Raw genomic sequence first — 26,972 nt, forward strand, 5'->3', positions numbered from 1 at the left:
AAAAATTCTTGCTACTAAATCATATGGCAAGATGTCCTGAAGCAAGTAGTTTCATGAATTCTCAGGAGAAAGAGAAAATTAAAGTTAAAAGGATCAAAAACCAAGTGTTCATCAAACCTTTCAGTCAAGAGCCTTTATTAACATGCAAGTATCATTTGCCGCAAGATATACAGTTTTTCCTAATCTTTGCTCTATTTCAATATTTTAAACTTAAGGTTACTTCTGGATCTAACACATAGAGTAACCTACTAAAACTGGTCAAAGCTGAACTTTATTTTAGTTGTCACTTTGACCTTTAAGATCATCATTTAGGTTTTTGATATTGTCAGCAAGTAGCAGAATATAATTCTTGTACTTGATAATCTTCTATACTAAAATATGTACCAGTATGTCTTGAGAAGTTACTAAAATATATGCAATTAACATATTTAATTGCTTTCAGTAAGCTGGAAAGTACAACATTAGGTCTTCTATGAGGAAAAATTACTTTTCTAGATCTTGGCTGTTTATGTTCTTGGCAGGTTCCAGAAAAACTGGCCCATATTAAACCAGTCTTAAAGAACTAAGCTGAAGGCTTAACTATGTATCTCCTATAATGACAGCTTTGTTTTATTACTAAGATAGAGATAATAATAAACCCTACTCCAGTGCTCCTTTTCCCATGCCTAAGCAGAGGTGCTCTGTCATAGTTTTTCAAATTTTTTTGTCTGTTTAGTATAAAAACTGAATGACCTCTTTATTAAGTCTGATTTCAGTAAAAGACCCACAGATTATGGGTATCATACTTATTGGGACATATTTTAATTAATAGAAGATAATTCATAAACTACATCAAAGTGCATTGTAAGATTTGCACTGTATCACTCCACGTTTTTAAATTTTTTCATAACATTTCAGTTGGTTGGAGGAAGACTGGAATAGTTCAGAAAAGTCTAGCTTTTAAGAGCTGAATAAAGTCCATAATGAATCCTTTAAAACATATTTAAATAATCAGAAGTGCAGTCACAACAAGGGACTATTTAAGAAGAATGAATATTGCGAAGGAAGCTTTATCGTCAATGAAATACAGTACTGTGGATTGGCCAAAATGCACAATGCATATGAAATCAGTCATGTAGTTCACTTGTTGACCATGTGGCTATAGTTCAAAAAGTGACTGCTCCAAAAGCTATTCCTAGTAATCTTCCAAAATTGCTTTTAAATAAAGTTCTTAAATTGTAGCTTTAAATAAACAAAAAGACAAGATACACTTAAACAATACTGCAGTTTATCAAAAGACACATAAGAAATATCACCTCTTATGTCTTTGACAGTTATAAAAATCAATGTTTTGGCTAAGTTATAAACATGTTTATAATGCAATTATTTGCATAACTCTAGTAATGCTAACAACGGCTATAAGATCAGAATAGGTTTAAAAAAAAAACACTGAAAACACAAAAATACGTAGCCCCATTATTTACCTGTAGAATGTGTTCATATATGCTTAAATTTCAGTATTTACTATATCACCACTGCTCTAATTTTAAAAATCACATCCAAAGGATAAGGCAAAACCACCTACGAATTGGCATATTTGTTTATTTCTCAATTTGTGAAAATGTCCTTAATTTGTTGATGTAGCAAACAAATTTCAACTCTGATTGCTATGCAAAAGAACAGAAGATAATCTGCTTTGCAATGAACTTTAAAGTTCAACTGCACACAGGCAACATGCTATATATGAAAAAATTACTAACTGAACTACAGGTATTAAATACTGAAAAAAGTTAACAGTTTATTATAATTTATTTTATTTAACAATCTAGGAAGTTCGCAGCCATCAGCAGTTCCAGTGCAATTTCAGGTGCAATTGGGAATTCAGGAATCTCTGTGGAGCTGTTAGTGTAGCGAACCTTGTAGGTAAAATACATGCATACTTTTGATAGCACATGTGAAGGAATCTCTCTAAAATTGACTTCATTAGTTTCGTTCTCAGCAAACTGACCTGTAAAAGAAAAGGAGTAGGTTTGTTATAGGCTGAATGAATTCTTATGTTGGGAAGTCCTAACTCTCAGTACTTCCAAAAGTGACCATATTTGGAGATAGGATCTTTTTCCCCCTCTTTTTTTTCTGTTCAGGAAACATTTTTAAAACATGGAATGCTTCTCAAATTTGTGTATCATCCTTGCACAGGGGCGATGCTACTCTTCTCTGTATCATTCCAGTTTTAGTATAGGTGCTGCTAAAATGACCCATGGATGGGGTCTTTGAAGAGGTAATTAAGACAAAACAGGATTATTAGAGTGGACCCTAATCTAATATGACTGGTATCCTTATAACAACAGGAGGTTAAGTTATAGCCACACAGAGGGAATACAATGTGAAGAACACAGGGAAAGACAGCCATCAAGGCAAGGAGAGAGGTCTCAGAAGAAACCCTACCAATACCTTGATCTCAAATTCCTACCCTTCAGAATTATGAGAAAGTAAACTTTTATGGTTTAAATCACTCAGTCCATGGTACTTTGTTACAGCAGCCCTAGCAAACTAATAACAACGTGAAAAGAATGAACCCAACTAGCATCAAACGAAATAACGTAATTCTGATTTCTGAGTATAAACATAAAAAAATCTTTATTAAGATCGCAACTGAGATTAATCAAGATTGTATTTTAAAATTCTAATTTTCTTCCAGGACTTTGGACACTTCACCTTTTCCTAAGAATAATGGTGGCATGATTAAGGAAGGGTGAATAGGATACAAAAAAAGACAAATCTTTTAGAAAATACAGTTTAAGGATGAAGTCTTTGTGGATCGTCACGAGCCCTGTGCTATAATGAGTTGCCATGTAAAAATAAATAATAAATGTAATGCTATTTAAAAACATTTTCTCAAGAAAGCAAACCCATTGTTTCCCGCTTTAGTTTTCAAAATTATGATTATGTTAAGGAGAGCTCCTCATAAGCTATTTCCCTTTGTTTTATTAACACTTTTTTTTTTTTAAAGATTTTATTTATTTGACAGAGACAGCGAGAGAGGGAACACAAGCAGGGGGAGTGGGAGAGGGAGAAGCAGGTTTCCCGCAGAGCAGGGAGCCTGATGCGGGGCTGGATCCCAGGACCCTGGGAACATGACCTGAACTGAAGGCAGACGCTTAACGACTGAGCCACCCAGGCGCCCCTGTTTTAGTTAACACTGTATAAACTTTTTAATGATCTCTCAAAATTTCTTTAGCTATATAGAGTTTACAGCATTTAGCATTTACTAGAGGGGGATAAAATAGTTTCTTAGCAGTGTAGCACTAGCACTGTGTACTGAATATAAAAGGTAGAAAAATGTGCTTTCTGAGAATGTAGTTTTTAAAAAGTTTTCTAATAACTCTATTAGTTGGGGGTGGGGTAAGAAGAAAGGAGAGCAGGACTGAATGAAGAATTCATAGCAATGAGGTCAAGTTTGGTTTGTCAATGACTAAAACTTTCTTTCTTGAACATATGCGTGAAATATTACCAAGAGACGCTTAGTAACCTTTTTTCTTTTAAAAGATTTTATTTATTTATTTGAGGTGAGAGAGATCTCAGAGGGAGAGGGAGAAGCAGACTTGCTGCTGAGCAGAGAACCTGATGTGAGGCTCGATCCCAGGATCCTGAGATCATGACCTAAACTGAAGGCAGATGCTTAACCACTAAGCCACCCGGGTGCCCAGTAAGCTTTTGATATTAGACAAACATTGGGGTTTTTTGAGGTGAAATTCATATAATATAGAATTAACCATTTCAGTGTACACAATTCAGTGTACATTCAATGTGTTGTGCAACCACCACTGCTATCTAGTTCCAAAACATTCTCATCATCCCAAAATAAAACCCCATACCCTTTAAATAGTTTTCCCACCCCCCAGCCTCTGCCAAACACCAATCTTTCTGTCTCTATGGATTTATCTATTCTGGATATCTTATACAAATGGAATCATACCACATGCGGCCTTTTGTGTCTGGCTCCTTTCACTTAGCATCATATTTTGAAGGTTGCATGTATCAGTACTTCATTCCTTTTTATGCAAACATTAGTTTTGGGCTGCAGATAAACTAAAGGAGGTCAAGCTTACAAAAAACAAACATCTTTAATTTTATTATTAATTAAAATTTGTTGACACCCATGACCTTGTTTTTCTAAGTACATCCTAGCTCTACCCAGTAGAAAAGTCCAAAAGTAATTCAACCCATAAGCAATGAGTACTGCTAACAACCAGACTGGGGCTCCTAAGTACCATTTTCCACTACAAGAAACAGCTCTTTGGAAAAATGTGTTTCCAAGATTAGAGAATAATGTATCAAATAAGCCTGAGAAATCTTATTATAGAAAGTAGTATAGCTATCCAAGACTACCAGAGCCATGTCAAAAGGACATAGGAGCCAACCCGATGTGGTTTCTTATGGCATAAAAATGGAGCAAATGGGGGCAATCTGAGCACCATGAGGAGGACTGCACTAGATTTAAAAAAAAATTAAAATAGTAAAAAGTCACAAGTTGAAAATGATACCCAAGAAAACCAAAACAAAAAACAAAATACTCTTTGCTACTGGAGGATGCTGAAGAATCATTTCTTTTTTTTTTTTTTTAAAGATTTTATTTATTTATTTCAGAGAGAGAGAGAATGAGAGACAGAAAGCACGAGGGGAAGGGGGTCAGAGGGAGAAGCAGACTCCCCGCCGAGCAGGGAGCCTGATGTGGGACTCGATCCTGGGACTCCAGGATCATGACCTGAGCCGAAGGCAGTCGCTTAACCAACTGAGCCACCCAGGCGCCCTGAAGAATCATTTCATTACACTGAAATATATGTAAAGGGAAAAAAAAAAAATCAAGCATTTATCTTTTCTTTGCTATAAAGAGTATATTTCAGGATAACCAAATAGTTCTTTAGAGGAGAATTCTAACTAATAAATGCAGAAGATATAAGAATTAGAAAATCACTGTTTTGTAATTCCAAATGAAGTAAATTTCAGCAATAATTACAATGAATGCTACAAGCATTATATGAAAATCTGACTGCAGAACTGTTCATAGATGAATGAATCAGCTTGCTGATCCTGGAACCCACTAATCAATCTCGACATTGCTAAAAGATTGAGACAACAGGGACACAGTAGTACTACCTATAAAGTATTCTTACCTAGAAAAATGAACTGGATTCTAATCAAGACTCTAGAGTTCTAATTATAAGCTTACAAGATGAAACATGAAGTCTAATCTAGATGTGCACATTTTACAAATAACCGTGTTTCTCCAAAAAATTCATGATCTGAAAAAAAGGGACCATGCAGGGGAACTATCATAGATTTTGCAAGTCAAATGACATTAGCAGGGACTTATTTCCTTGAAATACTCATAAAAAAAATGGTAACAGATGAAATAAGATTGGCAAAACATTGATAAAACTGAAGCTGGTTGATGGGTACATGGAAGTGTATCATACTATTCTATTTTTACATCTGTTTTAAAATCTCCATAGTAAAAAATATAGAAAAGGAATTACAAGTGACCTCAAAATAGAAACAATCAACAAAACTAAAAGGCAACCTATGGAATAGGAGAAGATATTTGTAAATGACATACCTGATAAACGGCGAGTATCCAAAATATATAAAGAACTTATAAAACTCAACACCCGAAAAACTGAATAATCTGATTAAAAAATGGGCAGAAGACATGAATAGACATTTTCCCAAAGAAGACATACAGATGGCCAACAAACATGAAAAGATACTCAACATCCCTCATCATAAGGGAAATGCAAATCAAAACTACAATGAGGTATCATCTCACATCTGTCAGAATGGCTGAAGTTGGGGGCGCCTGGGTGGCTTAGTTAAGCATCTGCCTTCGGCTCAGGTCATGATCCCAGGTCCTGGGATTGAGTCCCACATCGGGCTCCCTGCTCAGCAGGGATCGTGCTTCTCTCTCTCCCTCTGCCTACTTGTGCTCTCTTTCTAATAAATAAATGAAATCTTAGCCAAAAGAATGGCTAAAGTGAACAACACAAGAAACAACAGGTGTTCGCAAGGATGTGGAGAAAGGGGAATCCTCCTGCACTGTTGGTGGGAATGCAAACTGGTGCAGCCACTCTGAAGAACAGTATGAAGTTTCCTCAAAAAGTTAAAAATAGAACTACCTTATGATCCAGCAATTGCACTACTATGTTTTTACCCAAAGAATACAAAAAATACTAATTCAAAGGGATACATGCACCCGATATTTACAGCAGCATTATCTACCAGTAGCCAAACTATGGAAATAGCCCAAGTATCCATCAATTGATGAATGGATAAAGATGTGGTATGTGGTGTGTATACACACACACATGCATACACACACACTGGACTATTACTCAGCCATAAAAAGAATTAAATCCTGCCATTTGCAACAACATGGATGAAGCTAGAATACTATGCTAAGCAAAATAAGTCAGTCAGAGAAAGACAAGTACCATACAGTTTCACTCATGTGTGGAATTTAAGAAAGAAGACAAATGAGCAAAGGGGGAGAAAAGTAGAGAGGCAAAGCAAGAAACAGATTCTAACCTACACAGAACAAACTGATGGTTACTAGAAGGGAGGTAGGTGGGGGGATGGATTAAATAGGTGATGGGGAACTAAGGAATACACTTGTAATGAACCACTGGGTGTTGCACTGAAGTGCTGAATCACTATATTGTACACCTGAAACTAATATGCTGTATATTAAGTAACTGGAATTTAGAATCAAAACTAAAAAAACCCCAAAACAAACAAGGGACCTCAAATAGCCACAATCTTGAAAAAGTGGAGACCTCACAATTCCCCATTTCACAGCTTACTACAATGCTAGAGTAATTAAAATATTGTGGTATTAGCATAAGAATAGATCAATGGAATGGGGCACCTGGTTGGCTCAGTGGGTAGAGCATACAACTCTTGATGTCAGGGTTTTGAGTTCAAGCCTCACACTGGGTGTAGAGATTACTAAAAGAAAAAGAAATTAAAAAAAAAAAAAAGGACTCTCAATGGAAGAGAGTGAGAACCCATAAAATAAACCCACATAGCTATGGTTAACTTATTTTCAACAAGGTGCCAAGACCATTAAATGGGGGAAAGAATGGTCTCTTTAACAAATGGCACTGGAAAGCCCACATTAGAAAGAATGAGGCTGAATCATTACCTCACACCATATACAAAAATTAACTTAAAATCAAAGACCTAATGTAAAAGCTAAAACCATAAAATTGGGGATGCGTGGGTGGCTCAGTCAGTTAAGCGGCTGCCTTCGGCTCAGGTCATGGTCCCAGGGTCCTGGGATCGAGCCCTGCATTGGGTTCCCTGCTCAGCAGGGAGCCTGCTTCTTCTCCCTCTCCCTCTGCTGTTCCCCCCTGCTTGTGCTCACTCTGTCAAATAAATAGGTAAAATCTTTAAAAATTAATAAATAAAATCACAGAACTGTTATAAGAAAATATTTGCAAATGGTATGTCTGATAAGGGGTTAGTGTCCAGAATTTAGAAGAACTCTTACAACTCAGTAACAAAAAGACACACAACTGAATTGAAAAAATATGCAACAGATTGAATAGACATTTCTCCAAAGATGATATATAAATGTATAGCAACATTGAGAAGTGATGTTTAGCATCAGTCCTTAGGGAAATGCTAATCCAAAATACAATGAAGTGCCTGAGTAGTTCAGTCAGTTAGGCGTCTGACTCTTGGTTTCTGCTCAGATCCTGATCTCAGGGTCTTGAGATTGAGTCCCGCACTGGGCTCCATGCTCAGCGGGGACTCTGCTTGAGATTCCTCGTCTCCCTCGGTACCTTTGTACCTTTCCCTGCTTGTACTCTCTCCCTCTCTTAAAATAAATAAATCTTGAAACAAAATACAATGAGAAACCACTTCACACCCATTAGGGTGGCTAGAATCAAAAAAATGGGAACAGAAATGTCAGTGAAAATGTGGAGAAACTAGAATACTCATACAATGGTGGTAGGAATGTAAGATGGTGCAGTTACTATGTAGTTTGGTGTTTCCTCCAAAGGTTAAATTGGTATTATTGTATGCTGTAGAAAATTCCAATCCTCAAAAAAAAAATTTCCCTGAGGGTTAAAAAAATTATCTCAAAGGGAAAAAAAAAGAAAGAAAGAGTTAAGAATAGATGTCTGGGAGGGGTGCCTGGGTGCTCAGTCGTTAAGCATCTGCCTTCAGCTCAGGTCATGATCCCAGGGTCCTGGGATCGAGCCCCAAATTGGGCTCCCTGCTCCATGGGAAGCCTGCTTCTCCCTCTCCCACTCCCCCTGCTTGTGTTCCCTCTCTCACTGTGTCTCTCCCTGTCAAATAAATAATAAAATCTTAAAAGAAAAAATATAGATGTTTGGGAAGTGGTAACTTCTAAAAATCAACTTTATATGTAATTAGGAGCACAAATCACCATCAGAGTCCTTTAGTGAAGAAATTAACCATGGTGGTAACTAATGTAGGGAAAAGACCCTTCCTATTAGGGTAAATAACTGAAAACAGGAACTAGCAGAAATCAATTTTTCCAATGCAACATAACCATGCAATAATGTTAGCACAGTTACTGTCTCATTTAATGTTATGAGTCACTTAATTCAAGTAAAAACACACTAAAAAGTGAAGATTTATTAACAGAAAATAAAGACATGTACCTACCTGGGCCACTCAACATGGCTTTTATTGTTCCAGATGTTAGTGCATGTTCTCTTTTTACAATAAATTCATGACCATCCGAAAGATATCAATTTGACATACATGGCATCAGGGCCTTCACAGCCACCATAGGTTTCTCTTCTCCATCTAAAGTACAGTAAGTAGTAAAATGATTTTTGAATCACAAATTAAAAATAAGCAGGGTTTACCAAGGTTAATATTTGAGTAACTCACAACAGAAACATTTCTGTATGGTAACATCTACCAAGATCTTAAGGTTTTTTAACTCCTTGTTTTATTATTCTCTAAACATTTTCCAATGTCAGAATACACTCAAGGATGATACTTTAGATGACAATTTACCAGTATTTTTCAAGGAAGTATTAACAATTTTTTTTTTTGTGAACACAGCAACGCATTCAAATTTGAAAGCTCATACAAAATTATCAAATAGTAAAACTTTAAATTAAATCATTGGAAATACTCAATTTTAACATAAAATGCATTATGTCCATTTATGAAAGAATGTATGTCGTATGATTTCAACTTCTCTGACGAGCTCCTAATTCTAAAAGTTAGGGCTCCTTTTTACTCAGTATCTTTACTCTTGATCCATAAAAATAATGATCAAAACGTTTTATTGCTGAGTTTAAATTATTACATGACTGAAGGGATGAATACAAACAGTCTTTGAATTTCAAAGCAGAGGTAAGGAGCCAGTGTAGCTGTGACTCTACTTCCAGCCCCCTCATTGCCACGGTGCTGGCTTCAGCGACACTAGCTAGCTCAGTGTAACCTACTCGGGAGTATATATTTTTTGTATATCCCTTTAAGAGCTTTCTAGCACCTATAACTTTCACAGTGCTGTACTGACAAAAACTTTAATTTTTATGGTTATCAATATCTGAAAGAAAGTGTCTTAAGGCTTATTCTAAAAACATAGGAAGCCCTACAAAAAGGAGTACAGAGGATAAAGCTGAACTATTCAAGCTGCAAATATCCACTGATTTATTCATTTGTTAATAATTTAAAAATCCCTCAAATAAGATTAATAAATATAAAAATCATTTATGTACTATTGCTGCCCAAAAATGTCTAATCTGAATCTAATCAGGAGTAAACACTCAGATAAACCTAAATTTTAAAGTATCATGAAAGACTTCTTCACTCCTCATGCCCCCAAAAGTAGGAGACTGAAGAGACAAATTAATGCAGTAAGTGATCCTTGACTGGATCCTGGATATAAAACACAGGGATACCTTGGAGATACTGTGGGTTCAGTTCTAGACCACCACAATAAAGCAAATAATGCAAAAGTGAGTCAAATCCATTTTCTGGTTTCCCAGTGAATATAAAAAGTTATGTTTGCAGCATATTATAGTTTAAGTGTGCAGTATCATTATGTCTAAAATAAAAATGTTAATACCTTAATTAAAAATACTTTATTGCTAAAAATGCTAACCACTGTCTGAGTTTTCAGTGAGTAGTAATCTTTTTGCCAGTGGAGGGTCTTGCCTTGATGCTGATGGTCACTGACTGATCAGGGTTGTGGTTGCTGAAGACTGAGGTGGCTGTGGCATTTTCTTAAAATAAGACAACAGTGAAGTTTGCCGTATCGACTGACTCTTCCTTTTAGGAATGATTTCTCTGTAGCATGTGATGCTGCTCAGAGCTGATCAGCATCTGATCCACAGCAGAACTTCTTTCAAAACTGGAGTCACTCCTCTCAATCTCTGCTACTGCTTTATCAACTAAATTACATAAAATTTCTAATTCCTTTGTTGTCATTTCAACAATCATTACAGCATCTTTATCAGGAGTGGATTCCATCTCAAGAAACCACTTTTGTTGCTCATCCATAAGATTCAACTCCTCATCTATTCAAGTTTTATCATGAAATCGTAGCAATTCAGTCACATCTTCAGGCTCCACTCCTAATTCTAATTGTTGCTATTTCTACCACATCCACCTTTACTTCCTCCACTGAAGTCCTGAACCTCTCAAAGTCAGCCATGAGGGCTGGAATCAACTTCTTCCACACCGCTGTTAATGTTGGTATTTTGACCTCTTCCCACGAATCACATGTATTCTTAATGGCATCTAGAATGGTGAATTCCAGGTTTTCAGTTTACTCCAGACGCATCAGAAGAATCACTATCTACGGCAGATGTACCTTACGAGATGTACTTCTAAAGTAACAAGAGTAGGCCTTAAAATAGTCAGTAAACCATGTTGCAAATAGATGTGCTGTCATCCAGGCTTTGTTCCATTTATAAAGCACAGGCAGAGTAGATTTAGCGTAATTCTGAAAGGCTCTAGGATTTTTGCAATGTTCAGTGAGTACTGGCTTCTATTGAAAATCACCAGCTGCATTAGTTCCTGACAAGAGTTAGCCTGTCCTTTGAAGCTAGGCGCTGATTTCTCCTCTCTAGCTATCAAAGTCCTAGATGGCATCTTTTTCCAATACGAGGTGTTCCATCTCCACTGAAGATCTGTTTAGTATAGCCACCCTCATTAATTACCTTAGCTGGGTCTGGGTAACTTGATGTAGATTCTACATCAGGACTTGCTGCTTTACCTTTAACCTCATGAGCCAGCTTCTGCCAGCTTCAGACTTTTCTTTTACAGCTTCCTCACCTCTCTCAGCCTTCACAGAATTGAAGAGTCCAGGGCCTCGCTCTGGATTAGGCTTTGGTTTAAGGGACTGTTACAGATGATGGTTTGATCTTCTATCCAGACCACTCAGACTTTCTCCATCAGCGATAAGTCTGTTTCACTTTTTTATTATTCATGTGTTCACTGGAGTAGCGCTTTTAATTTCCTCGAAGAACTTTTCTTTTGCATTCACATCTTGGCCAACTGTTTGGCACAAGAGGCATAGCTTTTGGCCTGTCTCAGCTTTTGACATGCTTTCCTCACTAAGCTTAATCATCTCTTGCTGTTGATTGAAAGTGAGAGAGGTACAATTCTTCCTTTCACTTGAATACTTGGAGGTCATTGTAGGGTTATTAATTAGCCTAATTTCAATTTTTGTGTCTCAGGGAATAGGGAGGTCTGAGGAGAGAGAGAGAGATGAGGGAAGAGCTGGTCGGTGCGGCAGTCAGAACACACACAACATGTATTGATTAAGTTCTCTGTCTTATGTGGGCATGGTTCATGGCATCTCACAACAATTACAATAGTAACATCAAAGATCACTGATACCATAAAAAATATAATAATAATAATAATGGAAAAGTGAAATATTGTGAGAATTACCAAGATGTGAGAGACATGAAATGAGCAACTGCAGTTGGAAAAAATGGCACCAATAGACTTGGTCCACACAGGGTGGCCACAAACCTTCAATTTGTAAAAAAAAAAAACCGCAGTATCTGTGAAGTGCAATATGAAGCACAACAAAACAAGGTATGTCTATAACATACCTGCTATAAAGAACACTACTGAAACAACCGGGAAATTCTGAATATGGACCAAGTTAGGAGATGCCTTCTCCAGTATTTAGATGTGAGGTGATACTGTACAACTAAATAAATGGTACAGAAAAATACCCATGTGTGTGTGTATGGGTATATAAGCAATACCCCATACACCAATAAACACAAGGAAAGCAAATGTGGCAAAACATTAACAATCACTGAAGGCTACATAGTGTATCATTCTTGCAATTTTTCATAATAAAAAGCTGGGGGACTCATAAGGATGCAAGTAACTTGTAAATTACAGACTACTCAAGCATATAAATATTTAGCAGGTTTTGCCAATCTCTTAGAAAATAAAAACAATTATCAATTAAATTTATAATTCTTGCATTTTTTTTGCAAATTAAAGCACTTTATATGTTTTTTGGGAAAGTTTCTAATTTCTTCAGTTGCTCTTACCTACTAGCAATCACAAATTATATTTGGCACAAAAACATTACTTACCTACCTTTCAAAAATACATACAGGCATACCTTGTTTTACTGTGCTTTACAGTTTTTTACAAATTGAAGGTATGTGGCAACCCTGCATTGAGCAAGTCTGTTGGTGCCATTTTTCAACAGCATTTGCTCACTTTGTGTGTGTCTGTGTCACATTTTTGTAATTCTCGTAATATTTCAAACTTTTTCATTATTATTGTTTTTGTTATGGTGATCTGTGATCACTGATGACTCACCAAAAGCTCAGATGATTAGGATTTTTTAGCAATAAAGTATTTTTAAGTTAAGGTATCATATCATATATACTTAACAGACTACAGTACAGTATAAACACAACTTTTATAAGCATGAGGAAACCAAAAAATTCATTTGACTTGCTTTATTGCTGTGGTCTGGAACCAAACCCACAATATCTCTGAGGTGTGCCTTAGTAATAAACTGATGCTGTGGATTTAAACAACTGATTTTAGTCTACTCTGATCACTTTTTTATTTGCATTCACCAATGTCAAAGGCCTATCTTTGAGAAGAAAAACCAGCTTCTACTAGTTGAAATATAAAATTACTTTTAAATAACTTACCCATTATGTTCTTATGAAATTCTACTTTACTTCCACAGGAACTTTAGTAGTTTCCTGAAAATATAACAATGCTATTTTAAGATTAATGCTGGAATAATATGTTTTCACCCATTACTATTTAATGTCCTTGGTATTACAAATTTAAGGACCTTCTCTCTGCTATGCAAGAGTTTCCCTGCCACCATAATATGGAACAGTATCAAGTTTCTGAACATCCGAGAAAAGATGATCACCTTCAGAATAGTAGTCTAAATACAGATTTGGTTTCTTCCCCCCCTTTAAGGTAACTATTCTGAGAATAGTTTAAAAATACAGATGTTGTTCCTTAGGAGTTGAATTAAACTTGAAGGAGATTGTTGGCCTTAATCATCTCTTTGTATACTTGTATCTACTAGATACTAGTGGATACTAAAGCACATATTTGCTGAATGAATGACAATATGATAAATCCAAGGACATGAGGTAGCCTTCATAAAGGGCTTGCCCTCGTCTTCTGTAAGTGTCCTATTTATAATATATTTTACTGTGCCATCCTTGCTGTAAAAGGCTACCAAAGTTCTGAAATTTAACAGTGAAGTGGTAGAAAAACTTCAATATTGTGAGAAATCTTAAATTTTTTTTAAAGATTTTACTTATTTGACACAGAGAGAGAGCATGAGCAGGGAGGAGGATCAGAGGGAGAAGTAGTAAGAGAATCTCCACCAAGCAGGGAGCCTGATGCGGGGCTTGATACCAGGACCCTGAGATCATGACCTGAGCCGAAGGCAGATGCTTAACCTAATGAACCACCCAGGTACCCCGAGAAATCTTAAATTTTACAAAATAAGATGAATGCTAAAGGAAAGGGCTCATGTTGAGTAATTTTAATTATCGTACCATTTCTTCAAGGAGGATTTATACTGATATAGTTATGTTATTAACAGGAAAACATCCGGGGCGCCTGGGTGGCTCAGTCATTAAAGCGGCTGCCTTCGGCTCACGTCATGATCCCAGTCCTGGGATTGAGCCCCGCCCTGAATCGGGCTCCCTGCTCAGCAGGAAGCCTGCTTCCCCTCTCACACTCCCCTTGCTTGTGTTCCCTCTCTCGCTGTCTCTCTCTTGCTGTCTCTGTCAAATGAATAAAATCTTAAAAAAAAAAAAAAAACCCAGGAAAACATCCTGTTCTCTAAGAAATTCCTAGCCAGTATTTTATTCTAGCTTTAAGGGAAGGGCGAAGAAAATGGACCATAACATTTTAGAGCAGGAAAGAAACTTGGAGATAACCTACATAATCCCTCATCTTAAAAAACGGTATAGCATCACTGATAGAGAGAGAGGTTGAATTTGTTCCAGGTAATGCCAGAGTGAGAGCAGGAATCAAATCTATCTATTTGCCTAGAATAGAAAGCATGGAGGGAAATATTTAAAGTACCATATCTAATACGAGGTAAGTGCAACAGGGGCAATGTCACATCATTACCAACAATTTGAGGGGCTAATAAGTGGTAAACATTGAACTACATGACTTACATACATTATTTTAAAACAACACTTTCACAAGGGAATTACTATTCCCATTTTAGAGGTGAAGAAACGCTAAGAGGTTGCTACTTGCTTAAAGCTTCTACAGCTTAAGTGGCAGCATGAGGATTTAAAGCTAGGTAGGTTTGCTTTAGAGCAAACACCCCTTTCCATTATTCCATACTACCATGGTAAACAATTCTGGCTCCCATTAAAACTTTTCTACTATGGCTAAGAGCTGCTGATATAAATCCTTAGATACTTATCTAAAATTTAAACAGTACGGTGTCACTTTATGATAATAACAGTAGACAAAAATTCATTGGTCATTATTTTGTTCTGTTCACTGCTTTGTAATCATTCTTCTAAAAAAAATTAAAAAGGAAAAAAATGCTAGAAAAGCTAGAAAAAGAACTTTGAGTGCCAACTTTCTATCCAGAAAATCTTCAGAGCAAAACATCTAGGATGTTTATTTTTTTAAATTTTTTAAAAAGATTTATTTGATAGAGAGAGACACAGTGAGAGAGGGAACACAAGCAGGGGGAGGGGGAGAGGGAGTAGCAGGCTTCCCGTGGAGCAGGGAGCCTGATGCGGGGCTTGATCCCAGGACCCTGGGACCATGACCTGAGCCGAAGGCAGATGCTTAATGACTGAGACACCCAGGCGCCCTAGGATGTTTATTTAACTAGCAGTAGCTAAGCAACCATGCAAAGTCACATCTTAGAAGCCCTTTGGGTAGCAACAGCTTCTCTATAGATTTCCTAATAAAGTAAATCAATCTCACCATTTATACAACAAAGGTGGGGGAGGGACTCCGCATCACCAACAAGAAAACAGTAAATTAACATTAACAGTTAAAAATAAATCCTAATTCTTATGTAGAAGTTCAAAATATTTAAAATATGATTAAATGTGGATGTAACCCACAACTTACCTATAGAAGTCTAAGTTTGGGGTTAGAAAAATCTGAGTGTAAACATTTGAATATCTATTCCATAACTGAGCTGAGGTCTGAAATTATGAATTAGGTAGGTAAAAGCAGTGGTTGAGCAGTAGGCTGAAAATAGTTCCAGGCAGAAGATACAGCATGAACAAAAAGTCCTCAGATGTTATACTTTTATGGTGTTATATATGAACATTACTCTTTTATAGTTTTTTATTTTTTAGTAACAAACAGAAATTCTAGGTGAGCCTAGCACCTACACTGAAATCAGTTTTGAATCTAGTATCACTGAACACTAAAAAGATTTTGAACAGCTCATTCTTTGGATTTGAAATGCTACCATTATCATTTACTATATTATTACAGGAATTTGTAGACTATATTCTGTCTCACTAATCTGTTTATACCTGAGCAATATATCCACTACTTTCATTATAATAGTGTGATAAGCATGTTTGCTAAATAGGCAAGTCCCATTTTATCATTACACATTTCCTGTTAGGTGGACTTTTAGGTACTTTATAGTTTTTATTATGAATGCCGTCTGTTTTCCTATTATACTCTCTGCAAGATTATTGCTGGTGTTTTAAAGAAAAGCTTTGAAATCCATTAAAAGTTGACTTTGATTCCCATCATCTCTGCAGAACTCTTAATAGTACTAATAGTTTTCAATTGATTTGCTTGGGTTATTAAGTAGATGATGGCAACAGCTGCAAATCTATTCTTTTTATCTTTCTGTCTTTTTACGTTGGCTATTTACTTCAAAAAAGTAATAAGGTTAGATGTCTACCTGACATCACTCACAAAAGTATGCTATGGATTAAAGAACCAAATATAAAACATCCACTGAGCTCTGTAAAAAGTAGAAAAAAAATGCAAATAACTCATAGACCTGTACAAAAATGCTTGACCCCAACAGTAATCACAGAACATGCAAACTAAAAACATTAAAATGTGCTAAGAATCCAGTGTTGCAGGAGAGGGGAAAAGGGTAATACTAAATAAATAGCACAACAGTTTTTGGAAGGCAGCAGCAGAATCATCAGAAGGCTAGCAATTCTGGATATCTACTTTAGAGACACACTAGCTTTGTGTGCAAAGGCAAGTAGGATATGGACTATAAGAGTATACAAATGAAAAACTGAAAATACCCTAAAAAAGTTCATCAAGTAGGGAATGAGCTAAATAGAAATAGTGTATCTATAATTATTAATATTTACTATGGACAGTGAAAAGGAAAAAGTTAAATCTATGTGTGTAACAACTTGGGAATACCACCAAGATAAACTGCTATTTTTTTAAAAAGCAGATTAGAATGATAGGTATAGTTTGGTGCCATTTATGTACAATAAGTGGTTTCTTGCCTATTAATCATGTTTTCGGCAGAATAAAATGCACCAAAATACAGGTTCAAAAGTGTAAATAACTAGAAAACTACGTTTTTAAAGAAAACTATGATTTAAATTAGATTTTTATTTATTTTTAAAGATTTTATTTGAGAGAGAAAGCAAGTGAGCGAGCACAAGTGAGGGGGAGTGGCAGAGAAAGAGGGAGAAACAGACTCCCTGCTGAGCAGGGAGCCCCACAGCTGGGCTCAATCCCAGGACCCCAAGTTCATGACCTGAGCCAAAGGCAGACGCTTAACTGTCTGAGCTGCCCAGGTATCCCTAAATTTGATTTTTTAAAAAGATTTTATTAATTTGTCAGAGCGAGTGAGTGAGCGCACAAGCAGGGGAGCAGCAGGCAAAGGGAGAGGCAGGCTCCCCGCTGAGCAGGGAGCCTGATGCGGGAATCACTCCTAGGACCTGAGCAACCCAGGCGCCCCCCTAAGTTTGAGGCGCCTGGCTGGCTCAGCTGGAAAGTCATGTGACTCTTGATCTTTGGGTTTTGAGTTTGAGCCCCACGTTTGGTGTAGAGATAACTTATATAAATAAATATTAAAAAGGGGGGGGGCACCTGGGTGGTTCAGTCAGTTGGGTATGATCTTGGTATCGAGCCCTGCATTGGGCTCTGTGCTTGGGATTCTCTCTCCCCCATGCCCCCTACCCCCACTCGCACTTGTAAGCGGACCCTCTCTCTAAATAAAATCTTTTCTTTTAAAAGACCATTATGAATTCCTTTTTTCTCTTTAAAGATTTATTTGACAAAGAGAGAGGGAGACACAGCACCAGCAGGCCTAGCGGCAGGGATGAGGGAGAGGGAGAAGGAGAGGGAGAGGGAGAAGGAGAGGGAGAGGGAGAGGGAGAAGGAGAGGGAGAGGGAGAAGGAGAGGGAGAGGGAGAAGCAGGCTCCCGGCTTAGCAGAGAGCCTGATGATGCCGGGCTTTATCCCAGGACCCTGGGATCATGGCCTAAGTAGAAGGCAGATCCTTAACCAACTGAGCCACCCAGGCGCTCCATAAATAAAATCTTTAAAACAAAACAAAACGGGGCGCCTGGGTGGCTCAGTCGGTTGGACATCTGCCTTCAGCTCGGGTCACGGTCCCGGGGTCCTGGGATGGAGTCCTACGTCGGACTCCCTGCTTGGCGGGGAGCCTGCTTCTCCTTCTCCCTCTGCCCCTGCTTCTGTTGCTGCTCTCACTATCTCTCTGTCAAATAAATAAAATCTTAAAACAAAATGAAACGAAACAAAACAAAACAAGTGGAACCAAGCAGCTCATAAGGGAACGATGGTCAGCGTGATTAGTTCTTAACTATATGTAAAAAATATGATTAATTTGGAAAACAAAGTAATACAAATTGACAGAAGTTAGGAGGTAATTCCAATTTATAATAAGACCTCAAACTATCCTGCCCAGAATTGTGCTTATAGTGTCACTGGATTTATGGCTCCCAAGAGGTGTTAAAATTCTCATTCTGGCCTATTCAACATAACAATGATCCTATATTTAATTCTGGTGTAGGCAGTCTTAATACTTTTAGCAAATGGTACCCCTCCCCCATTTTTCCTCCACTGTGGAATTTAGTTTTCTTCACTATTAGATGCAAATGCTTACAAGTCTGTCTTCTTAGATATATTGTCTTGCTTACTAGCTTTAAGTTTCCACAAGACAAGGAGGTTCTCTGTGACCCAGGTATTCAATACAATGGTAATTATGTGGTAATGTTAACAATGTGAAGCTTCATACAATAGTGTTATCTGCCACAGACATAGATAGTACTATTCTGAGCTTTCTAAGAGAATAAAGTTATTCAGTAATACCATGCTTTTGACCAAGACTGATTATTTTCCATGTTTTCCCATGATGTTGGCATTGAATAAACTTAGAGCTTTCGGACAACCACAATGAAAACTGTTCTTTCTAGGAAAGAACATTTAAGCTTATGGAAATATTCTGGGCTATACTGAAGGGAGGGAGTGACTAAAGAAGGAGACAGTATTCCATCTTTCACAATAACATTTAGTCAATATGAATTCTAATCCTTAAAACAATTTTTATTTTAAAGACTTCGAGGACATAGCCACATTTTATGAAATTATGGTAACTAAAAATCAGTCTCACAACTTTGCACCAACTACCATAAACTGCTAATTATAAATGCAAGTGTATGAAGCACGTATTCCTATACATGATTTCTGGAATTTTATGTTTCCTAGAACTAACTCAGTTATCTGAAAATGTTTGTTTGATAATGTCCTCAAATCTCCTAGGGTTAAAACTTGTTCCCAAACATCCCTGAATTGAAGAACAAGTTTTGTTCTCAGTGGCAGTCTACAGTAGGTCAAAGAGGACAGTTCTTTGCTTTTACTAAGGGAGTCTATTAGGTCACTTAAAGTAAAAGCCCTGAACTCAATTTCTCATCTATTTCTGATGGTTAACAATTAGTCATGGCCTAATTGTCCTAAATGATATAGTTTTTACTACTAGAATAATGACTCAACTAATAATACTCAGTAATCAGCTATATTATATTTCATGAGCAGGGCTTGGTTTCTAGAAACAAGCCCTCTGCCTGTCATCAATTGTGGGGCTTTAGGAATCTTGATTAGAAGAGATCTCTCTGGTATTTAAGAACTCTATTTTAGATTGGCCATAAATGATCAATCAGAAATATTACACAGGGTGGTACAGACCACAACAATCATTACAGTGATGTTAAGTGGTCTCCAGATCACTGTGAATGATGTTCTTGGTTATTTACGTTTTGGTAAGTTATAGCTGGTTTCATACCAATTTACGAGTGGCAAAACAGGGGCGCCTGGGTGGCTCAGTTGGTTAAGCGACTGCCTTCGGCTCACGTCATGATCCCAGGGTCCTGGGATTGAGCCTTGCATAGGGCTCCCTGCTCAGCAGGAAGCCTGCTTCTCCTTCTCCCACTACCCCTGCTTGTGTTCCCTCTCACGCTGTCTCTCTCTCTCTGTCAATTAAATAAATAAATAAAATCTTAAAAAAAAAAACAAAACAAGTGGCAAAACAATAAACAAGACTTTCCTAAATCCTTACACTGGATTCTTACGTATTTATCCAAGAAATAATTTGCCCACAAAAAAACCTTTTACAAAAAAGCTCACAGGGTGTCTGGGTGGCTCACTTGGTTAAGCGACTGCCTTCAGCTCAGGTCATGATCCTGGAGTTACAGGATTAAGTCCTGTGGCAGGCTTCCCTGCTCAGCGGGGAGTCTGCTTCTCCCTCTGACCCTGCCCCCTGTCAAATAAATAAATAAAATCTTAAAAAAAAGATAAAAAAAATGTTCACAGAAGTTCACTCAAAATAAATGAGAAGCTACCCTGATGACACACAGCTGTGATATACGTGTACAGAGGAATACCATTTACAACAAAAAGGAATGATCTACTAATAATAGGTGAATACCAAAAATATTATACTGAATGGGAAAACAAAAAAGTACATACTGTATTATTCAATTTATATGAAATTCTAGCAACAGGCAAAATGAACTTATGGTGATAGATCAGTGGCATCTTCTGGAGGAATGATTAGGAAGAAGCATGAGGCAACTTTCTGGAAAATTAAATGGTACACTGAGCATTCCACGATATGTTAATTATATCTCAATTAAAAAATAAGGTTAGGGAAAGATTTTTTCAAAAATTTATTATTTTTCTTAAATTTAAGTATCTTTCATTGTATAGATATTACCAATCCCAAATGGTTTTCTGTCTCATTAACCTTTCAAAAGATACTTATGCTGATAATAAAACTAATCCAAATTCTCTAGGTTTGCAGATGCTAATAGATGGGGAGTAGGATTTTGGGAGTCCTAAAGAAGTAAATCTGGAACTATGAATCTGTTAAGTGAACAGCCACAAAAGGAAAGTAGCTTTAGATCTGGGTCTCAACGGACAGAGGTGTTTTTACCAAGCAGAACTGGAAGGAGGAGATCCAGGCAAAATAAACAGTGTGAGCCAAATCAGGCGAGGGGTGGGGAAAGTAACAGTGTCACTTCAAGTGGACATCTGAATTTCTACTCTCCAAATTTCTATCTTGAGACCCTGATAGGTTAAAGTGGTAAGACTCCTGTTTCTTTATCTCTCAAATACAATGGACTAAATTGTGTCTAAAAGTCCCTTCCAGGGCGCCTGGGTGGCTCAGTTGGTTAAGCGACTGCCTTCGGCTCACGTCATGATCCCAGGGTCCTGGGATTGAGCCTTGCATAGGGCTCCCTGCTCAGCAGGAAGCCTGCTTCTCCTTCTCCCACTACCCCTGCTTGTGTTCCCTCTCACGCTGTCTCTCTCTCTCTGTCAATTAAATAAATAAATAAAATCTTAAAAAAAAAAACAAAACAAGTGGCAAAACAATAAACAAGACTTTCCTAAATCCTTACACTGGATTCTTACGTATTTATCCAAGAAATAATTTGCCCACAAAAAAACCTTTTACAAAAAAGCTCACAGGGTGTCTGGGTGGCTCACTTGGTTAAGCGACTGCCTTCAGCTCAGGTCATGATCCTGGAGTTACAGGATTAAGTCCTGTGGCAGGCTTCCCTGCTCAGCGGGGAGTCTGCTTCTCCCTCTGACCCTGCCCCCTGTCAAATAAATAAATAAAATCTTAAAAAAAAGATAAAAAAAATGTTCACAGAAGTTCACTCAAAATAAATGAGAAGCTACCCTGATGACACACAGCTGTGATATACGTGTACAGAGGAATACCATTTACAACAAAAAGGAATGATCTACTAATAATAGGTGAATACCAAAAATATTATACTGAATGGGAAAACAAAAAAGTACATACTGTATTATTCAATTTATATGAAATTCTAGCAACAGGCAAAATGAACTTATGGTGATAGATCAGTGGCATCTTCTGGAGGAATGATTAGGAAGAAGCATGAGGCAACTTTCTGGAAAATTAAATGGTACACTGAGCATTCCACGATATGTTAATTATATCTCAATTAAAAAATAAGGTTAGGGAAAGATTTTTTCAAAAATTTATTATTTTTCTTAAATTTAAGTATCTTTCATTGTATAGATATTACCAATCCCAAATGGTTTTCTGTCTCATTAACCTTTCAAAAGATACTTATGCTGATAATAAAACTAATCCAAATTCTCTAGGTTTGCAGATGCTAATAGATGGGGAGTAGGATTTTGGGAGTCCTAAAGAAGTAAATCTGGAACTATGAATCTGTTAAGTGAACAGCCACAAAAGGAAAGTAGCTTTAGATCTGGGTCTCAACGGACAGAGGTGTTTTTACCAAGCAGAACTGGAAGGAGGAGATCCAGGCAAAATAAACAGTGTGAGCCAAATCAGGCGAGGGGTGGGGAAAGTAACAGTGTCACTTCAAGTGGACATCTGAATTTCTACTCTCCAAATTTCTATCTTGAAACCCTGATAGGTTAAAGTGGTAAGACTCCTGTTTCTTTATCTCTCAAATACAATGGACTAAATTGTGTCTAAAAGTCCCTTCCAGGGCGCCTGGGTGGCTCAGTTGGTTCGACGACTGCCTTCGGCTCGGGTTGTGATCCTGGAGTCCTGGGATCGAGTCCCACATCGGGCTCCCTGCTCGACAGGGAGTCTGCTTCTACCTCTGACCCTCTTCCCTCTCATGCTCTCTCTCATTCTCTCTCTCTCAAAATAAATAAATAAAAATCTTTCAAAAAAAAAAAAAGTCCCTTCCAGGGCCACCATTTCATGATTGTACCCATCTGAAATTCTCCCTTCCTCTACAAATGCCTGTAATTCCCAATTTCCCATCTTTATTAAACAGAGTTGTTGCTCTCATACAACACAGGGCTCCAGAGTGCTACGTGCTTTCCACGGAGTCTGTCTGCCTCACCCCTGTAAACTACCTAACCTCTATCTTAGACGATGATCTCCAAATGCCTTTGTTTTGGTTTAAAAAAGTTTGAACAAATACTCCCACTACGTAGTATCTAATTATAGGTTCTACATATTACAAAATAATTTAAAAGAATGCTTAGAATGATAGGCTACAAATAAACATAAAAAACAAATATAAAACAAGTTCTGACCTTGCTTCATTCCACTGTTAAGCATTCATCAGGATTAGCACCATGCACATCTCACAGTCCTTATACCCTAACTCCCTGCTGTCTCCTCTGATTGATCTACCTACCCACATCCCAATCCTGGGCAAACCCAATTCTCTGGTGAGCTCAAGCCTCAACCAAAGAGATGAATGTGGCTGGAGAAAAGACACACCATTTTGACTGATCTCAACTTTAAATTTGTGACCACACACTTTAAATAGGCACTTGGCATTGTAGAAATCCTCCTAGTAAACTAGCTTTACTACTCTGAAAAAATCCTAGCTTCTCCTAAACCACCAACACCTTCTCCTCCTCCTTGCCCTGACAACTTTACTTATTTTATCAAGAAAACAGAAAGACATCACAACAATTGCCTTGTTTTCCATCTTCATCCTACCTGTATCTATATACCATATACTCTGTCCACCCTCCTGTTTCAAAAGTTGAATAAAAACCATCCTTCCTATCCAAGGCCAACCTTTCCACTTAAATTAAGCACACCTCTCCAAGGACTTTGTCCTGCTATTATTCCCATCAGCACATCAAAATGCTGTAACATCATCACTACCATTCACTTCTTAACCCACTCTGATCAGACTTCTGGCCCACTAGTCCATTCAAGGGGCTCACCATATTTCCATTACTTTACTTGCTTACATGGCGAATTTTTAATCCTCATCTAACTCTTAGCAGGGTCTTACAGTTGACTACTCCCGCCTTCCCAAAACAGTTTCTTCCCTTAGTATTACAGATGCCACACCCTCCTGGCTTTTCTGCTTCCATCACTCTTTGCCGCTCCTCTTTAGACCAGAGTGTTCCTAGTCATCTGTCCTCTTCTCCATTAATACTCTCCACTTGATGTCCTCCAGTCCACAGGTTTAAATAATACCTATTAAAAATGTCCCTTGGGGCACCTGGGTGGCTCAGATGGTTAAGCATCTGCCTTGAGCTCAGGTCATGATCTCCATGTCTTGGGATTGAGTCCCATGTCGGGCTCCCTGCTCAGTGGGGAGTCTGCTTCTCCTTCTCCCTCTGCCTCTCCCCCTGCTTGTGCTCTCTCAAATGAATAAGTAAAATCTTAAAAAATAAAAATAAAAATAATAAAATATGACCCCCAGATAATCTTCCTAGCTTGACTCTGCCCCTGGCAATAGTTGTGGATATCCAACTTGCCTACGTGCACACATTCTGAGCTGTATAATTATCAAACTCCTGATTTATTCCTCAGAAACCAGTATACCCTCCTGTCTTCCTTATTTCAGTAAGTGGTACTACTGTTCACCCAGATGTTCAAAACAGGCAAAACAGTTGATTCCTCAAATTTTTTTCTGTCCTAGGGGTGAAGGCAAGACCTGACTCCACCTTCAAATTATATTCCAAATTGTACCATTCCTCACAAACTTCCACCCTACATCTCTAGTTCAAGCTACCATTTCTCAATTAGACTACTACAGCCTCCTTAGGAACTAGTTTCCTCACTTTCCTCCAACTTGTCTATTTGCCACCCAGCAACTAGTCATCAAAAACAGAAATCAGATATCATTTCCCCGCACAAAATCCTTTAATGGCCTCTCATTATAAACAGAAAAAGAACTATAAAGTTGTATCTTAGACTTTGCTAACTACTCTGATTTTATTTCCCATCATTCTTCCTTCACTATGCTCCAGCTATACTGTATATCGGCTATTTTAGTATCTTAACAGGTTCAGTTCATTCCTCTCTTAAGGTCTTTACATTTGCAGTTAGCGATATCTTAAAAGCTTTTCCCTATTATTTAGGTCTCCAGGCAAAACATCAACTCCTCAGAGACATAGGTCTTCCTTGCTCACTCCCCTAACAAAATTAGACACCCCTACCCTAATCACCTAATTTGACTCTTGACATAACTCTAATCTTGACATAATTTCTTCACATTTATCACCACTTGAAACTATATTTGCTCATATATATATATATATATATACACACACACACATATCTATATACATATATATAGATATATATACTTATTGCATCTTCTCTCTTTCCCCAAGGTCCATGAGGGCAGCCCTGGTATAGTAGCTGGCATATAGCAGATGCTCAATAAATATTTCTTGAGTGAATGGTACTATTGTTTTCTTAGTCATCAAGGCTTGAAATTTCAGGCATCACTCAATGGGCTTTTCCTGATCTTATTTAATAATGGAACAATAAACATTTATAACAAGTTAGCTAAAATGCATGTACACTTACCAGTATAAATGCAAAGAGTTTCCACATTATTTTATAATACTGAAAAATCTATATTAAAAAAAAAACACACCAAAAAAGCACTTTATAAGGTACACTCAAATGTTACTTTAGAACTTGATATATAGGGCTGACCATAACTTTTGACTACTATTGCCTAACTACATTACAGAATTACTATAAAAGTAATGAAACTGGCATCTACAAGTTGAAATAAACATATATGTGTAAGATATATATATATATTTTTGAAATGGTAGTTACTAGTTAAATCTCATACTTAGGGAAAAAGTAAGTCATTTAAAAATTAAACATAAACTCCAAATCACCACTGGCAATAAATAAATATCCAAGATGACAGGGACCATAGCTGTTTCCTTACCATAGTATCTCTAGAATGAATGAATCCATGTGTGTGAACTGTGATGTTTCAACATCATGAATTACAAATATAATGTAAGCGAGATCAGAGATTTTATCTTAGTCTACTAAACAGAAAAGGAAACAACTATTTCGGGATCAAAAAGCAAGTTTAGCAGTTTGAAAAAAAGGATTTTAAAAATTCAAACTAAAGGATTTCGATTGTTTTCTACACAAACATGGAAAAAGTAAAATGCAAAGCAGAAATGCCCGTACTAATGACATGAACTTTGCAACTACATGTTACGAAAGAGATTTTAGTTTCGTAAGATAAACTCAACGGCCACTGTACTAGATACCTTTCAGACAAAACTGGAAGGCACATGCACGACAGTCCCAAACTATGAAGTCGGGCACAGATCGTCCGACAAGTTGCCCAGAAGGTAAACTTTTCGGGGTTCTGCAGCTGGAAAAAGAGGAGGACTGTGACTGTGAGAGTCACTCCTCTGACTGGGGACCGACTCCAAGAAAAGGACGTATCTGAGTGCACACGGGGAAAGCAGAAAGGAAACGCGACAGGGCTGCCATGCTCCTAACTCCACCCTCCCCGCGCTCAGCCCGGGGAAGGCCCAGACTTGCTGGCCGCCGCCCCTCCTTTCACCCTCTTCCGAGGCCACCAAGAGGCGCCTAGAAAGGTCCTGCCGCCCTCTTCTCCCCTCCCCCAAACCAGGAGCTCAGGAGGCCCGGCGAGGTTGAGAGCTTCCGTTCCTTCCCCGCCCAAATGGGAAGGGGTGGGAAGTGGGATTGCGTGCGCTCCCAGTACGAGCCTGCCTTGTCCTCCACGCGGATCCGCAGTTCCGTTCCCACCCCAGCCCGAGACTCACTCGTCAGCCCTGCAGCCACCGCAGCCACCGCACCGGGTCCCCGCGCACCGCCACAGCCCCTACTCCAGGGCCGCCCCCCCACCCCCAGCTGCCTGCCGCCGTGGGTTCCGGGGCAGTTAGAGGAATCACTTCCGCCGGGTCACGGACGCTTTCTACGATGCGCGGGAGATTAGTGCCTGCTGAGGCGAGGACGCAGTCAATCGCCCGCTTCCGTCTACAGGAAGTGCGCAGCGCCCCCCTCCCTTCTCCTACAGTACCACTGGCCAACCTCGAGGGGCCGCGGTCATTTGCAAATCCCAACCAATCCAATTCTGGGTCTTCTGATTCCCAGCATGCAGCGACGACCCTGATCCGATTTCCGCAGGGACATCATTCTCAAAGAGGTGCTCGGGGTTCCGAGGCAGCACTGCATCCTGGGATTTGTA

The 26,972-nt window shown here is 38.1% G+C and overlaps 1 protein-coding gene and 1 non-coding gene across 2 annotated transcripts; both read right to left on the reverse strand.

Moving 5' to 3' along the window:
• Positions 1–107: 107 nt before the first annotated feature.
• On the reverse strand, positions 108–26,897 carry ELOC (elongin C). The gene is given in 5 exon segments (XM_035727212.1): positions 108–1,987; positions 8,674–8,752; positions 8,754–8,817; positions 13,173–13,226; positions 26,816–26,897. Coding segments are annotated over 3 exon segments (291 nt in total). The 5' UTR covers positions 8,775–8,817; positions 13,173–13,226; positions 26,816–26,897; the 3' UTR covers positions 108–1,796.
• On the reverse strand, positions 2,131–2,234 carry LOC113917196. The gene has a single exon (XR_003518159.1). It is a non-coding gene; the product is annotated as a U6 spliceosomal RNA (small nuclear RNA).
• Positions 26,898–26,972: the final 75 nt, after the last annotated feature.

Source organism: Zalophus californianus, chromosome 4 (genome assembly GCF_009762305.2).
Source record: "Zalophus californianus isolate mZalCal1 chromosome 4, mZalCal1.pri.v2, whole genome shotgun sequence".
In the NCBI taxonomy this organism is placed as follows: Eukaryota; Metazoa; Chordata; class Mammalia; order Carnivora; family Otariidae; genus Zalophus; species Zalophus californianus.